The 17,665-nt window shown below is 45.4% G+C and overlaps 1 protein-coding gene across 1 annotated transcript in view; it reads left to right on the top strand.

Moving 5' to 3' along the window:
• Positions 1–17,105, top strand: part of LOC120025328 (potassium voltage-gated channel subfamily C member 1-like) — a 28,081-nt gene extending 10,976 nt beyond the window's left edge. Inside the window, exons 2-3 of the mRNA XM_038969851.1 lie at positions 6,292–7,231; positions 16,783–17,105. Of these exons, the coding sequence (XP_038825779.1) occupies positions 6,292–7,231; positions 16,783–17,105 (1,263 nt within the window). The remainder of the gene's footprint in view (positions 1–6,291; positions 7,232–16,782) is intronic.
• Positions 17,106–17,665: the final 560 nt, after the last annotated feature.

The following is a 17,665-nucleotide window of genomic DNA, read 5'->3' as shown; positions in this document are numbered from 1 at the left end:
TGTTGTGGTGACAAGGACAGTAACACTCTTTTCTCTTCCTTCTGGCCTTACCACAACCTGTCTTCATTTCAGAAACCCAACCAGAAGGTTATTTTTATGTGGACAACAGGACAGATGGAAACAGTCAGTGTGAAAACAAAGTAATTGAATTTAATTTACACTTGTGGATTGAAGTGTTATTGTTGTTGTTGTTGCTGCAGTGATTGTTATGGTTATTGTTATTTAAAAAATATATATTTCACCTTTATTTAACCAGGTAGGTGTCACGCCCTGACCTTAGTTCCTTTGTTATGTCTCTATTTTGGTTTGGTCAGGGCGTGAGTTGGGGTGGGAATTCTATGTTTTTGTTCTATGTTTTATATTTCTATGTGTTTGGCCGAGTGTGGTTCTCAATCAGAGGCAGCTGTCTATCGTTGTCTCTGATTGAGAACCATACTTAGGTAGCCTCATCCCACCTGTGTTTTGTGGGTAGTTGTTTTCTGTTGTGTGTCTGCACCAGCCAGAACTGTTTCGGTCATTCTCTTTGGTATTTTTGTTTTTTCAGTGTTCATTAAATAAATATGGACATGTACCACGCTGCACCTTGGTCCTCTCCTTCCAACAGCCGTTACAGAACTACCCACCACCAACGGACCAAGCAGCGTGGAAAAAAGGAGGAATGGACATGGGAGGACATTCTGGACGGGAAGGGATCCTACACATGGGAGGAAATCCTGGCTGGAAGGGATCGCCTCCCATGGGAACAGGTGGAGGCAGCCAGGAGAGCGGAGGCAGCAGGAGAAGGGAACCGGCGGTACGAGGGAACACGGCTGGCAAGGAAGCCCGAGAGGTAGCCCCAAAAACCGTTTGGGGGGGCACACGGGGAGTGTGGCGGAGTCAGGTTGGAGACCTGAGCCCACTCCCCGTTCTTACCGGGGCGAGCAAGAAGCCTCCAGTGATGATCCATGGCAAGAAGCCTCCAGTGATGATCCATGGCACGAGGCCTCCAGTGATGATCCATGGCAAGAAGCCTCCAGTGATGATCCATGGCACGAAGCCTCCTGTGTGTCTCTCCTCTCCAGTGACGCCATCCTGTCTGGAGCAGCCAGAGTCTCCCTCCTGTCCGGAGCAGCCAGAGTCTCCCTCCTGTCCGGAGCAGCCAGAGTCTCCCTCCTGTCCGGAGCAGCCAGAGTCTCCCTCCTGTCCGGAGCTGCCAGAGTCGCCCTCCTGTCCGGAGCTGCCAGAGTCGCCCTCCTGTCCGGAGCTGCCAGAGTCGCCCTCCTGTCCGGGGCCCGCTGCGAGGGTCCCCAGTCCGGGGTCGGTGGCGAGGGTCCTCGCTCTAGAGGCGCCACCCAAGTGGGCCAAGCCAGAGGTGGAGCGGGGTCATTTACAACTGTGACCTGGCCAAGATTAAGCAAAGCAGTGTGAGAAAAAACAACACGGAGTTACACATAGGATAAACACAAGTACAGTCAATAACAAAATAGAAGAATCTATATACAGTGTGTGCAAATGGAGAAAGGAGGTAAGGCAATGAATAGGCCATAGTAGCGAAGTAATTACTATTAAGCAAATTAACACTGAAGTGATAGATGTGCAGATGAAGATGTGCAAGTAGAAATACTGGTGTGCAAAAGAGCAAAAAGTAAATTAAAACAATATGGGGATGAGGTAGGTAGATGGGTGGGCTATTTACAGATGGGCTATGTACAGCTGCAGCGATTGGTAAGCTGCTCAGATAGCTGATGCTTAAAGTTATTGAGGGAGATATAAGTCTCCAACTTCAGCGATCTTTGCAATTCGTTCCAGTCATTGGCAGCAGAGAACTGGAAGGAAAGGCGGCCAAAGTGGGTGTTGGCTTTGGGGATGACCAGTGAGATATACCTGCTGGAGCGCGTGCTACGGGTGGGTGTTTTTATGGTGACCAGTGAGCTGAGATAAGGCGGAGCTTTACCTAGCAAAGACTTATAGATGACCTGGAGCCAGTGGGTCTGGCGACGAATATGTAGCGAGGGCCAGCCGACGAGAGCATACAGGTCGGTGGGTGGTATATGGGGCTTTGGTGACAAAACGGATGGCACTGTGATAGACTGCATCCAGTTTGCTGAGTAGAGTGTTGGAGGCTATTTTGCAAATGACATCGCCGAAGTCAAGGATTGGTAGGATAGTCAGTTTTACGAGGGTATGTTTGGCAGCGTGACTGAAGGATGCTTTGTGTAATGGGTGCGTGCTGGTGGAAGAGAAGTCAAGCGCAGGAGAGTGAACTTGGTATAAACGGAGCAGTTTAATAAATGCAAAAAAAAATCTGAAAAACAATATATACAAAAATAATATAAACGGGTACAAAACCCGTCACCCACCAGAACATGATTTGCACAAAACATACAACAAACAATCACCGACAAAGACATGAGGGGAAACAGAGGGTTAAATACACAGCATGTAATTGATGGGATTGAAACCAGGTGTGATGGAAGACAAGACAAAACCAATGAAAAATGAAAAATAGATCAGCGATGGCTAGAAGGTTGGTGACGTCGACCGTCGAACACCGCGCGAACAAGGAGAGGGACCAACTTCGGCGGAAGTCGTGACACTTTGTTTGCGAAATAGGAAGCCGATTCTAGATTTAATTTTGGATTTGAGATGCTTAATATGATTCTGGAAGGAGAGTTTACAGTCTAGCCATCACCTTGGTATTTGTAGTTGTCCACATATTCTAAGTCAGAACCGTCCAGAGTAGTTATGCTAGTCGGGCGGGCGGGTGCAGGCAGCGATCGGTTGAAGAGCATGCATTTAGTTTTACTAGCGTTTAAGAGCAGTTGGAAGCCACGGAAGGAGTGTTGTATGGCATTGAAGCTCATTTGGAGGTTTGTTAACAGAATTGTGTCGTCTGCGTAGAGGTGGATAGAGGAATCACCCGCAGCAAGAGCGACATCATTGATATATAAAGAGAATAGAGTGGCCCAAGAATTGAACCGTGTGGTACCCCCATAGAGACTGCCAGACGTCCGGACAACAGGCCCTCCGATTTGACACACTGAACTCTATCTGAGAAGTAATTGGTGAACCAGGCGAGTCATTTGAGAAACCAAGGCTGTTGAGTCTGCTGATAAGAATGTGGTGATTGACAGTCGAAAGCCTTGGCCAGGTTGATGAAGAAGGCTACACAGTACTGTCTTTTATCGATGGCGGTTATGATATCATTTAGTACCTTGAGCGTGGCTGAGGTGCACCCGTGACCAGCTCGGAAACCGGATTGCACAGCGGAGAAGGTACGGTGGGATTCGAAATGGTCTGTGATCTGTTTGTTAACTTGGCATTCGAAGACTTTAGAAAGATAGGGCAGGATGGATATACAGTAGGTCTGTAAAAGTTTGGGTTTGTTTCTCCCTGTTTGTGTCTCCCAGTATGTCTAGAGTGTCTCCCCCTTTGAAGAGGGGGATGACCGCGGCAGCTTTCCAATATTTAGGAATCTCGGATGATAGGAAAGAGAGGTTGAACAGACTAGTAATAGGGGTTGCAAAAATGGCGACGGATAATTTTAGAAAGAGAGGGTCCAGATTGTCTATCCCAGCTGATTTGTACAGGTCCAGGTTTTGCAGCTCTTTCAGAACATCTGCTATCTGGATTTGGGTGGAGGAGAAGCTGGGGAGGCTTGCTCTTATTCTCCATGGACTGTGCCAGAACTTTTTGGAGTTAGGATGCAAAGTTAGGATGCAAATTTCTGTTTGAAAAAGCTAGCCTTTGCTTTCCTAACTGACTGTGTGTATTGGTTCCTGACTCCCCTAAAAAGTTGCATATCGCGGGGACTTTTCGATGCTCGTGCAGTGCGCCACAGGATGTCTTTGTGCTGGTTGAGGGCAGTCAGGTCTGGAGTGAACCAAGGGCTATATCTGTTCTTAGTTCTACATTTTTTGAAAGGGGCATGCTTATTGAAGATGGTGAGGAAAGCACTTTTAAAGAACAACCAGGCATCCTCAACTGACGGGATGAGGTCAATATCCTTCCAGGATACCCGGGCCAGGTCGATTAGAAAGGCCTGCTCGCAGAAGTGTTTTAGGGAGCGTTTGACAATGGTGAGGGGTGGTCGTTTGACCGCGGACCCATTACGGATGCAGGCAGTGAGGCAGTGATCACTGAGATCCTGATTTAAAACAGCAGAGGTGTATTTGGAGGGCAAGTTGGTCAGGATAATATTTATGAGGGTGCCCATGTTTACGGATTTAGGGTTGTACCTGGTGGGTTCCTTGATGATTTGTGTGAGATTGAGGGCATCTAGCTTAGATTAGGACGGCCGGGGTGTTAAGCATGTCCCAGTTTAGGTCACCTAACAGAACGAACTCTGAAGATAGATGGGGGGCAATCAATTCACATATGGTGTCCAGGGCACAGCTGGGGGCTGAGTGGGGTCTACAACAGGCGGCAACAGTGAGAGATTTATTTCTGGAGAGATTAATTTTTAAAATTAGAAGCTCAAACTGTTTGGGCATAGACCTGGAAAGTATGACAGAACTTTGCAGGCTATCTCTGCAGTAGATTGCAACTCCTCCCGCTTTGGCAGTTCTATCTTGTTGTTATTGTTATTATGTTCTATCTTGTTATTGTTATTGCTGCTGTGGTTGTTGTTGTCAATGTCTAGTGTGTGTTGCATGTGTGTCAGAGAATGAGAGTGAGAGTGTGAATGAATGTGTGTTTCTAAGAAAGATATCGCAGTGGGTTTTTTGTCTTTCAGACATCACTCTCCCTGTCTTGTGTGCTGTCATCTCCAGGCCTCTGCTGCCTCAGGCGGGTGGAGGTGGCATATCTAATGTACCCCTTTATCTGTTTCAATAGTACACATTGCAGTAGGGCCTGCAGCTTGCAAAACCTTCAACAACAATAGACCGTATCAGAGTGAATCGCTCTAGCACAGTTTCTTTAAATGTAATGACTTTCTCTCAATTTAATGAGTCGGTCAGACTGTCTGTATTGTCTTTTCTGTCTCTGATTCTGTATCTGATTGTATCAGTGGAACACAAGGTACATTTACTACCCTGAATGAAACTTACTGGAAAAAGGCACTGCATAGGTTCAGTGTAAAGGGTTAACTAGAATATGTTTTTTTGTGCCTTTTTCCATTATACAAGCCTCTCAATGGTCACTGGAGGTTAACTAGACCGCTTCATTTCTCAACACCCTGGTTTGCTTCTTTTGTCAATGAATCCTTTCTCCTGAGAGGTTGTTGTTGTTATTGTAAGTATCAGGGTTGTAAGGTGTGCGTGTACTATAACGTAAATTCTTGTTTGGAGTTGAAAAGATCAATTTGATTTACATTTTATATTGACATTGCTTTGGCTCAGTTTGTTGAAGGTCAAGGATGTTGGAAGTTGTGGACCATGCACAAAAATAACTGAGGTGCACCCGTCTTAGAAAAATAGCCTAATTGTAATCTGTTCTTCTATAATGTAATCACTAAGCCCTTCATGTCCAGGTAGGACCCTGGCTCTATCACTACTGTAGTGTGGTTGTAGTGTATGTGCCTGGCAGTGCCTGCCTCCTCTCAGACCTGGACCTGTTTAAAGATACAGTCCGGGATCTTAAGCAAAACAAATTCTTAATATAGTGTACGAATTGGATTCGTAACATATCACACAAATTGGATGATGTAGTACACAATTGGATGATGTAGTACACAAAAAACTGGGACCTGTTTTGGCTCATGAGCACCACTTTCAAAACTACTGGCTGAAATTATACAAAAGTTCTGGAGCATCGCTTTAATATTCCAGTGGTGTTAAGTGGAGTTATGCAACCCCATCAGCTTCTTCTGGCAGCAGCAGTACTGCTGTCAGCCCTAATCTATGGGCAGCAGTGTATATCTGCCTATACATTAAGGACTATGCATTAAAGCACCATTCAAAATTGATGAGGTGGCACCGTCACATGTTATCGTTTGGGCCAGATGCCATGGTGAACACAGTGCCCTCCCGGAAAAAATACCTTAAGTACTGGCGCAAAAGCTGACCCAGAAACAAGCTTTCCCCTGTACAGTACATAACGTCCCCCTCCGTCCCTCCCCTCCTCCGTGTAGGCTCCAACAGCACTAACAACTCTCTTACCGGAGCACCACAGTTTAGGTGCACGCCCTTTCAAGTGATACACAGTTAAGAGTACTGACCTAGATTTGTGTTGTAGAACTGAAGAGAGCTGTGGGGGTGTTTTAGTGCTCTGTTCCTTCATGTTTGTATTCGAAGCTCCCTCGCTTATAATCTCTCCCTCTCTCTTTCCCTCTCCCTACTTCTCTCCCTCCCTCTCATCTCTCCCCTGCAGTGGATAGCCTTTGCCTCCCTGTTCTTCATCCTGGTTTCCATCACCACCTTCTGCCTGGAGACACATGAGGCCTTCAACCCCATCATCAACCGGACGGAAATTGACCCGCTGGACAACAGCACGCGGGTCTACCAGGAGACTGAGACCGTGGTCTTCCTCACCTATATAGAGGGGGTCTGTGTGCTGTGGTTTACATTTGAGTTCATAATGCGAGTGACATTCTGTCCGAGCAAGCTGGAGTTTTTCCGTAACACCCTCAACATCATCGACTTTATTGCCATCATGCCCTTCTACCTGGAGGTGGGGCTGAGTGGGCTCTCTTCCAAGGCGGCTAAGGATGTACTGGGTTTCCTACGTGTGGTACGCTTTGTCCGGATCCTCCGGATCTTTAAGCTGACTCGGCACTTTGTGGGACTGCGTGTCCTGGGTCATACACTCCGAGCCAGCACCAATGAGTTCCTGCTCCTCATCATCTTCCTCGCCCTGGGTGTGCTCATTTTCGCCACTATGATCTACTATGCTGAAAGGATTGGTGCCAAGCCCAATGATCCCCGAGCCAGCGAGCACACACACTTCAAGAACATTCCTATTGGATTCTGGTGGGCGGTGGTGACCATGACAACCCTTGGCTATGGAGACATGTACCCTCAGACATGGTCTGGCATGCTGGTGGGAGCCCTGTGTGCTCTGGCTGGTGTGCTGACTATCGCCATGCCAGTGCCTGTTATTGTCAATAACTTTGGGATGTATTACTCCCTGGCGATGGCCAAGCAGAAGTTACCAAAGAAAAAGAACAAGCATATCCCCCGCGCCCCACTTCTGGGCTCCCCCAATTACTGTAGGTCGGAGGTAACCTCACCTCACCACAGCACGCAGGACGACACATGGCCCCTGGCCCCACAAGAACCACCAGAAGAGATCTTAGAAATAAACAGAGCAGGTAGGAAAACCTTCTGCCGAATGTCCATCTGAATCTCAATGAAAAGAAAATAAATTCTCAATGAACTGACTGAACTCCCCTGCCTTCACACCTCCTCCTCTTCCTCCTCCTCGTTATCCTCCTCTCTCCACCTCCTCCTCCTTCTGCTAACTCACCAGTCAGAAAAACAGCCATTCTCCACACCAGGAGCCATTGAATGTGGAAAGCCCCTACATGGCAGTATGTTGACCAGTGACCACTCCACTCATACACATATGTCATCAACTCCACTGCCCACTCCCCAGACATTATCAACTCATACCACACCAGACCAAACCTCATACCACACCAGACCAAAACTCAATACCATACCATACCACACCAGACCAAACCTCATCCCACATCAGACCAAACCTCATACCACACCAGACCAAACCTCACACCAAACCAGACCAAACCTCATACCAAACCAGACCAAACCTCATACCATACCATACCACACCAGACCAAATCTCACACCACACCAGACCAAATCTCACACCACACCAGACCAAACCTCACACCACACCAGACCAAACCTCATACCACACCAGACCAAACCATATACCACACCAGACCAATCTCCCCCTCAACTACCTTTTCATCTCTACCCTGACCAGTTTAATGCAGTGATGAAAACACCAAAGGTAACACAGGGGCACATGCATTAGCCAGCCATCCTGACAGCAGATGTTAAATAGCCTATTTCATCCACTCAGATGGAAAATACATTACAATTTATGAATCACACATTTATTATATTTCCTAGTTAAGTTATCTGAGTGTGTGGTGTCTCAGGAAAAATACTGCAGGGCTATGAAACAAGTTTAAAGCCTGCAGACATATTGTTCATTTGGCTGATTGCCAAATGTATTTTTATGATGTCTAGGCCAGGTAGCAGAATAGGAAGCTTCTCAGAAACAAAAAAAATAAAACATTTATTCACTACTGGTCAAAAGTTTTAGAACACCTACTCATTCAATGGTTTGTCTTTATCTTTACTATTAAATAACACATATGGAATCATGTAGTAACCCAAAAAGTTTAAACAAATCAAAATATATTTTATATTTGAGATTCTTAAAATAGCCACACTTTGCCTTGATGACAGATTTGCACACTCTTGGCATTCTCTCACCAGCTTCACGAGGTAGTCACCTGGAATGCATTTCAATTAACAGGTGTGCCTTCTTAAAAGTGAATTTGTGGAATTTCTTTCCTTAATACGTTTGAGCTAATCAGTTGTGTTGTGACAACGTAAGGGGGTATACAGAAGATAGCCCTATTTGGTAAAAGACCAAGTCCATATTATAGCAAGAACAGCTCAAATAAGCAAAGAGAAATGACAGTCCATCATTACTTTAAGAGACGAAGGTCAGTCAATATGGAACATTTCAAGAACTTTGAAAGTTTCTTTAAGTGCAGTCGCAAAAAACCATCAAGCTCTACGATGAAACTGGCTGTCATGAGGACTGCCACCGGAATGGAAGACCCAGAGTTACCTCTGCTGCAGAGGATGTTCATTAGAGTTAACAGCCCAAATAAATGCTTCACAGAGTTCAAGTAACAGACACATCTCAACATCAGCTGTTTTTTTATTTTATAAATTTTTATTTCACCTTTATTTAACCAGGTAGGCTAGTTGAGAACAAGTTCTCATTTGCAACTGCGACCTGGCCAAGATAAAGCAAAGCAGTTTGACACATACAACAACACAGAGTTACACATGGAATAAACAAACAAACAGTCAATAATACAGTAGAAAAAGTATATATACGGTATGTGCAAATGAGGTAGGATATGGGAGGTAAGGCAATAAATAGGCCATGGTGGCGAAGTAATTACAATATAGCAATTAAACACTGGAATGGTAGATGTGCAGCAGATGAATGTGTAAGTAGAGATACTGGGGTGCAAAGGAGCAAGATTAATACATAAATACAGTATGGGGATGAGGTAGTTGGATGGGCTATTTACAGATGAGCTATGTACAGGTGCACTGATCTGTGAGGTGCTCTGATAGCTGGTGCTTAAAGCTAGTGAGGGAGATATGATATGTCTCCAGCTTCAGTGATTTTTGAAGTTCGTTCCAGTCATTGGCAGCAGAGAACTGGAAGGAAAGGCGGCCAAAGGAAGAATTGGCTTTGGGGGTGAACAGTGAGATATACCTGCTGGAGTGCGTGCTATGGGTGGGTGCTGCTATGGTGACCAGTGAGCTGAGATAAGGCGGGGCTTTACCTAGCAGAGACTTGTAGATGACCTTGAGCCAGTGGGTTTGGCGACGAGTATGAAGCGAGGGCCAGCCAACGAGAGCGTACAGGTCGCAGTGGTGGGTAGTATATGGGGCTTTGGTGACAAAATTGATGGCACTGTGATAGACTGCATCCAATTTGTTGAGTAGAGTGTTGGAGGCTATTTTGTAAATGACATCGCCGAAGTCGAGGATCGGTAGGATGGTCAGTTTTACGAGGTTATGTTTGGCAGCATGATTGAAGGATGCTTTGTTGCGAAATAGGAAGCCGATTTTAGATTTAATTTTGGATTGGAGATGCTTAATGTGAGTCTGGAAGGAGAGTTTACAGTCTAACCAGACACCTAGGTATTTGTAGTTCTTCACATATTCTAAGTCAGAACCGTCCAGAGTAGTGATGCTGGACGGGCGGGCAGGTGCAGGCAGCGATCGGTTGAAGAGCATGCATTTAGTTTTACTTGCATTTAAGAGCAGTTGGAGGCCACAGAAGGAGAGTTGTATGGCATTAAAGCTCGTCTGGAGGTTAGTTAACACAGTGTCCAAAGAAGGGCCAGAGGTATACAGAATGGTGTCGTCTGCATAGAGGTGGATCAGAGAATCACCAGCAGTAAGAGCGACATCATTAATATATACAGAGAAAAGAGTCGGCCCGAGATTTGAACCCTGTGGTACCCCCATGGAGACTGCCAGAGGTCCGAACAACAGGCCCTCCGATTTGACACACTGAACTCTATCAGAGAAGTAGTTGGTGAACCAGGCGAGGCAATCATTTGAGAAACCAAGGCTGTTGAGTCTGCCGATAAGAATGTGGTAATTGACAGAGTCGAAAGTCTTGGCCAGGTCGATGAATACGGCTGCACAGTAATGTCTCTTATCGATGGCGGTTATGATATCGTTTAGGACCTTGAGCGTGGCTGAGGTGCACCCATGACCAGCTCTGAAACCAGATTGCATAGCGGAGAAGGTATGGTGGGATTCGAAATGGTCGGTAATCTGTTTGTTAACTTGGCTTTCAAAGACCTTAGAAAGGCAGGGTAGTATAGATATAGGTCTGTAGCAGTTTGGGCCTAGATTGTCTCCCCCTTTGAAGAGGGGGATGACCGCGGCAGCTTTCCAATCTTTGGGAATCTCAGACTATACAAAGAGAGGTTGAACAGGCTAGTAATAGGGGTTGCAACAATTTCGGCAGAGAGTTTTAGAAAGAGAGGGTCTAGCTTGATTGTCTAGCCTGGCTGATTTGTAGGGGTCCAGATTTTGCAGCTCTTTCAGAACATCAGCTATCTGGATTTGGGTGAAGGAGAAATGGGAAGGCTTGGGCGAGTTGCTGTGGGAGGTGGAGGGCTGTTGATCGGGGTAGGGGTAGCCAGGTGGAAAGCATAGCCAGCCGTAGAAAAATGCTTATTGAAATTCTCAATTATAGTGGATTTATCGGTGGTGACAGTGTTTCCTAGCCTCAGTGCAGTGGGCAGCTGGGAGGAGGTGCTCTTATTCTCCATGGACTTTACAGTGTCCCAGAACTTTTTTGAGTTTGTGCTACAGGATGCAAATTTCTGCGTGAAAAAGCTAGCCTTAGCTTTCCTAGCTGCCTGTATATATTGGTTCCTAACTTTCTTAAAAAGTTGCATATCGCGGGGGCTATTCGATGCTAATGCAGTACGCCACACAATGTTTTTGTGCTGGTCAAGGGCAGTCAGGTCTGGAGTGAACCAAGCGCTATATCTGTTCCTGGTTCTAATTTTTTTGAATGGGGCATGCTGTAACGCTTGTCGTGGTTGGAAGAAGAGGAGGACCAATGCGCAGCGTGGTAAGTGTCCATATTGTTTTAATACGAAAATAATGAACACTGAACAAAAACAAGAAAACGACAAACGAACACTCCTATACGGTGAAACAAAAACACAGAACAGAAAATAATCACCCACAAAACACAATGAAAAACAGGCTACCTAAATATGGCTCACAATCAGAGACAACGACTGACACCTGCCTCTGATTGAGAACCATACTAGGCCAAACACATAGAAAATTACCTACGGAACAAAACATAGAAAAACAACATAGAATGCCCACCCCAACTCACGCCCTGACCAAACTAAAATAAAGACATAACAAAGGAACTAAGGTCAGAACGTGACACATGCTTATTTATTAAGATGGTGAGGAAGGCACTTTTAAAGAACAACCAGGCATCCTCTACTGACGGGATGAGGTCAATATCCTTCCAGGATACCCGGGCCAGGTCGATTAGAAAGGCCTGCTCACAGAAGTGTTTAAGGGAGCGTTTGACAGTGATGAGGGGTGGTTGTTTGACCGCAGACCCATTACGGATGCAGGCAATGAGGCAGTGATCACTGAGATCTTGGTTGAAAACAGCAGAGGTGTATTTGGAGGGCAAGTTGGTTAGGATGATATCTATGAGGGTGCCCGTGTTTACGGATTTGGGGTTGTACCTGGTGGGTTCATTGATATTTTGTGTGAGATTGAGGGCATCTAGCTTAGATTGTAGGATGGCTGGGGTGTTAAGCATGTCCCAGTTTATGTCACCTAGCAGCACGAGCTCTGAAGATAGATGAGGAGCAATCAATTCACATATGGTGTCCAGGGCACAGCTGGGGGCAGAGGGTGGTCTATAGCAAGCGGCAACGGTGAGAGACTTGTTTCTGGACAGGTGGATTTTTAAAAGTAGAAACTCAAATTGTTTGGGTACAGACCTGGATAGTATGACAGAACTCTGCAGGCTATCTCTGCAGTAGATTGCAACACCGCCCCCTTTGACAGTTCTATCTTGTCGGAAAATGTTATAGTTACGGATGGAAATTTCAGGGTTCAGAGGAGACTGTTTGAATGAGGCCTTCATAGATGAATTGCTGCAACGAAACCACTACTAAAGGACACCAATAAGAAGAATAGACTTGCATGGGCCAAGAAACACAAGCAATGGACATTCGACCGGTGGAAATTTGTCCTTTGGTCTGGAGTCCAAATTTGACTCCAGACCAAAGGACCGCGTCTTTGTGAGACGCGGTGTGGGTGAACGGATGATCTCCGCATGTGTAATTCCCACTGTAAAGCACGGAGGAGGAGGTGTTACGGTGTGGGGGTGCTTTGCTGGTTACACTGTCTGTGAATTATTTAGAATTCAAGGCACACTTAACCAACATGGCTACCACAGCATTCTGCAATGATACGCCATCCCATCTCGTTTGGGCTTAGTGGGACTGTCATTTGTTTTTCAACAGGAGAATGACCCAACACACCTCCAGGCTGTGTAAGGGCTATTTTACCAAGATGGAGAGTGATGGAGTGCTGCATCAGATGACCTGGCCTCCACAATCCCCCAACCTGAACCAAATTGACAATTTTTGGATGAGTTGGACCGCAGAATGAAAGAAAAGCAGCCAACAAGTGCTCAGCATATGTGGGAACTCCTTCAAGACTGTTGGAAAAGCATTCCAGGTGAAGCTGGTTGAGAGAATGCCAAGAGTGTGTAAAGCTGTCATCATGGCAAAGAGTGGCTATTTAAAGAATCTCAAATATAAAATATATTTAGATTTGTTTAACACCTTTTTGGTTACTACATGATTCCATATGTGTTATTTCATAGTTTTGATGTCTTGAGTAGGTGTTCTAAAACTTTTGACCGGTAGTGTTTATATATATATCTTTTTTAATAACAGCGAATGCCATTATTTCACAGTTAACTTGTTTAACTAACATTGCACCAGTGATATCGCACTCTAGAAATTACTGCAATAAAAGAGACAGCCTGGTTGCCTGGAGACCTGTGTGTCTAACCTGTGTGACTCATAGGGGAAGTTGGACAAAGACAGCAGAGAGTGGGGGTTTCCCTCAGAGAACCTATCAATTTTCAGGAAGTCCCTTGGATGGATGATGACTGTGTTGCTCTTTCATGTTTTTCTGCTTGGATGACCAGGCCAGCTGTGGTGAGCACCAGCAGCTTTGGCGGATTCTCAGTTACTCACAGGCTGATATACTGTACATCGCCTACTCATGATAGGGATAGGGCCCAACAGATTCCATGAAGTTCCCTCTTCTATGAAATAGTGTGAGTAGTGTGTATGTATGCCCTGCCACGAGGGCCTGAAGTGGCCATGAGTGCATCTGGTGATGGCTCCTTATTTACTGCCACATGTTACGGCCAAGCATCATTCCACTCTATGTCTATGACTAACAACCCTCTGAGCACTCTCACACACACACAAAAAAAACACTGCACCCCTCGCTCGCTGGCTGTACTCCTGTTTATAATAGAATCCTTTAACTTTATAATGAATGTTTTCCCTGGAGAGTTGTGTATCCAAGATGTCCCACTTACAAGGTGTCTCTACTGATTAGATTCCAACGATACTATTCATTGATAGTTATTTGTTTGTAACAAACACATTTAGATTACCTTGACCTCTATCTGCACCTTTACTTTGCAGCCTGTCAGATGGCGTCTACACGCTGAGCCATCAGGGCCTATCATCTGACCTGACTCCCTGCAGAGAGAACAACCAGAGGTGACATAATGACTTGTCTGCTGGAGGAGAGAGGAAAAACATTAACACTTCCTGACTTCCTGACTTTGCCTAGTCATATGATACAGGATGTGCATAAGTCTCATTATTTCTATGATCTTGAACAATGAGAGTTAGAGTTTCACCAGGCACTGCCATAATGTACGTTCTCTGGAGGTGGTAAAAACAATGATTGTTTTCACCTTCCCAACATCCTCTCTCATTCTTAATGTCTCATTTATTTAATTCCCCCCAATCTTTTTTCTGTGCCAATGCATGTTGCCATGACAACAGTCTCCAAGCAACGCACATTGCACAATAAGACTCAGGTTCTGCCACGAACTGCAGCTATTCACTTGCTTCTCCTATTATTCACACTGGGCTGCAAAGCAGAATGATGGAATAAGCAGCCAATCTGAAACTCATTTAGCACCCAATCAGAAAACAGTTTGACCAGCTCATCCATCTACTGTACATGATGTCACTGAATGGTAATTTAACAGAGCAACACTTTACATTACATGGACATTATTCCAAAGTTACTATAAGGGATACATGTATGTAATAACACATGAATACACACACATTCAGGAACATGCTAAGCATGGGCCCTCAAGATGGGTTGGGTTCAGCTCAGGGGGAAATGAATAATGCATGTGAATGTTGTGATTCTGGCACATGAGTTGGCATTTTCTATATATGGCCTCCCATGGAGTGAGAACTCTGTCTGAGTCCTCCAGTCTTTGAACAAGAGGCATGGGCTGTTTGATTAGGATGAGGAATAGACTAGGATTGCCAAATATGCAATGCATCAATTTGCTTTTTACAGCAGTCTACACTATCTATAGAGCTCAATTCCTCTGAATAAGAGAGCTGGGAAAGGTTACATAACTTTTAAAGTGCTGTACTGTACTCCTCATAAAGCTGGTCCCTTGAGCAGCTGATGTGATCGAGCATTCTGGCTCGACACACACACACACACACACACACACGCACACACGCACACACGCACACACGCACACACGCACACACGCACACACGCACTCACACGCACACGCACACGCACACACACACACACACACACACACACACACACACACACACACACACACACACACACACACACACACACACACACACACACACACACAGACAACGTAGCTACTTGCTTATTTATGACATCCACTACTTTGTTGCATACTTGAATATGGTGTGTGCTTATTGTTTTGAAGTTTAAACAAATGAACACATCTATTTTTACTAATCAATGTCAAAACACACAGACACACAGTAAGGGACCAGTGAGGACCCGGTGAAATGCCATTGGGATGACTATGAGAGTGCAGTTCCAGTCAGCAAGCCAGTGCAGTAAAAAAAAAACACCCTCTGTCATCTTTTATTCAGTGAGCTGTTTTTAACCACACGTGCAACACAGACACTTCTGGACCAGGTCCGCTAACTTACATACAGTATCTCGCTGTATATCTCCTCTGTAGTTGTGCAGTGTGGCAACACATTTGAATGAGAAGTGATGAGTATGGTTCTGCGAGAAATGTTGTTAGTGCAGTAGAAAGTAGAGAGTAAGATGGCTTCAGGCTGTAGTGATGACTGACCAAAATGACCAGAATGCATCATGCTTCTTTTGGAAGTGTTGTCCTCCACGATGCCAGTGATGGACAGATCTCAGTGATATGTTCATTACTGCTGTGTCATCTTTACTCTCCCTCTCTTTCCCGTAAAGAGGCACCATCTGGACAAATCCTCTGCCACTTCATCACATCAGACATGCACGATTACGAGGCCAACAGCCAATCAATAGATCCCATGAATTGGATACAGATATCCAAAAGATGAAAAAAAGACATAAGTCAACAGGGATAGGGAGAAGGGGAGGAACAGAGAGGGAAAAGGTGAGGGAGTTAGAGAATGGTGTCTATTCATTGAACTATTCTGAAGAAAGTGACTCATCTCCCACTCTCTCTCCCCTTCTTCCTCTCCCTCTATCCCAGAGGGTCTGCATCACACGTACAATGGCTGTGTGTGGCTGGCTAGGGTCTTTGTGCTGCCTGCTGCGCTGACAAGAGCAGATGGATTACTGTAATGTGTAATGGGGTGGAGCGTCAATGCAGCAGAGACACCATTGCTAATATCTGCAAGTGTTACCCACAAATAATGTTTCACTACAGCGGTGACAGTGGTGGTCTGGGCTGTGTGGTTCAGTCTGGAGATGTAATGCTTATAAGGCCCACGAGGCATGACATGTGAGGCCTAGATGATCAAATGTTAGTGTTTCCTGTTCCATTGTTTTGAGTTGGTCATGTACAGAAGGTAATGGCTTAGAACTCCACTACCTTTACTTACCATGCTGAAGATGAAGAATCGTGTGGCACTATGGTTATTTTATTGACCTGTACATAGTCACTGCTATGTCTGTAAAGGCAGGTGGTACATTTCAAGGACAGGAGCTTGTTCGTTTTGAGAGTGAGGGATTTGGGAAACCAAAGAAAGCAGATATTCTGTGCCAAATTGAGCAGCAAGTCTGAAGAGTTTTTGTTTGTTGAAGCTCCAGTGGATGGGATTTGGGGCAGTTGGGAAAGGTCAATGTTTATTTGACATTTTAAAACGTTTGATGATTGTGCTTCAAAACTGTGTTACTTGGTTGATTCAAAAAACAGCCAAGCTTGCACATAAATGCCGGTGCTAACACAACCTCTTCCACACCATTGAGGAATCACCACTAAGTTCTTCTCCCCCTGTTTCAGCTCCACAAGCTGTTTTTCAAGATCCCAAAGTGAACGGGGAAACGTCCAAGGAGTCAGCCAAGAGAGCAGCCAAGGAGTTAGCCAAGGAGTCAGCCAAGGAGTCAGCCAAGGATTCAGCTAAGGAGTCAGCCAAGGAGTCAGCCAAGGAGGCAGAAAAAGCAGCACTGGCCAATGAAGACTGTCCCCACATAGACCAGATCATGTCACCTGACGACGGACAGATCTTAAGCCCTATTGACCGGTCCGAGCAGCAGCCCTGCTTCCTGCTGGCCATGGGCGGGCGGCCAGGCCACACGGCGGCCAGAGTCAGGAAGGGTACGTAATATGACACACCTTGACACAGGCCCTACATCTGGGCACACATCCCAGGGCTTAAATCTCAGGGCACACCTTCCTCAGTGCACAAATTTCAGGGAACACATTTCAGGGAACACACCTCAGGGAACACACCTCAGGGAACACACTTAGAGTCAAGCACAAACACACTTTCATGTGTACTCAGGGAGGAGAAACTGCACAGCTGTACTGTAAGTCTGAAACGTGACACAAAAAGACACTTTAGAGAGTACACACATCATTTTTTGTTGCTATCTCACAGTAGGTCTTGTCCTTACTATCTTTGTCTATACAGTTCCAACACAAACAACTTCAGGTCCCCCACCCACATACTACTGCTGAGCGACACAACATCTGCCAGGTCGCAGTTGTAAATGAGAACTTGTTCTCAACTGGCCTACCTGGTTAAATAAAGGTGAAAAAAAACAACAACAAAAAACATCACCCCCAACATTCTTATTTGGCATTTGGACGCTAGCCTTTTTCTCTGTCCAACTCTTCTCTCTCTCTTTCATTAAAACTGAATCATCTTTATTACTCTTACTTT

Source organism: Salvelinus namaycush, chromosome 30 (assembly GCF_016432855.1).
Source record: "Salvelinus namaycush isolate Seneca chromosome 30, SaNama_1.0, whole genome shotgun sequence".
NCBI lineage: Eukaryota > Metazoa > Chordata > Actinopteri > Salmoniformes > Salmonidae > Salvelinus > Salvelinus namaycush.
Note: the sequence above shows the minus strand (reverse complement) of the source record. Positions and strands in the feature narration are given on the sequence as shown.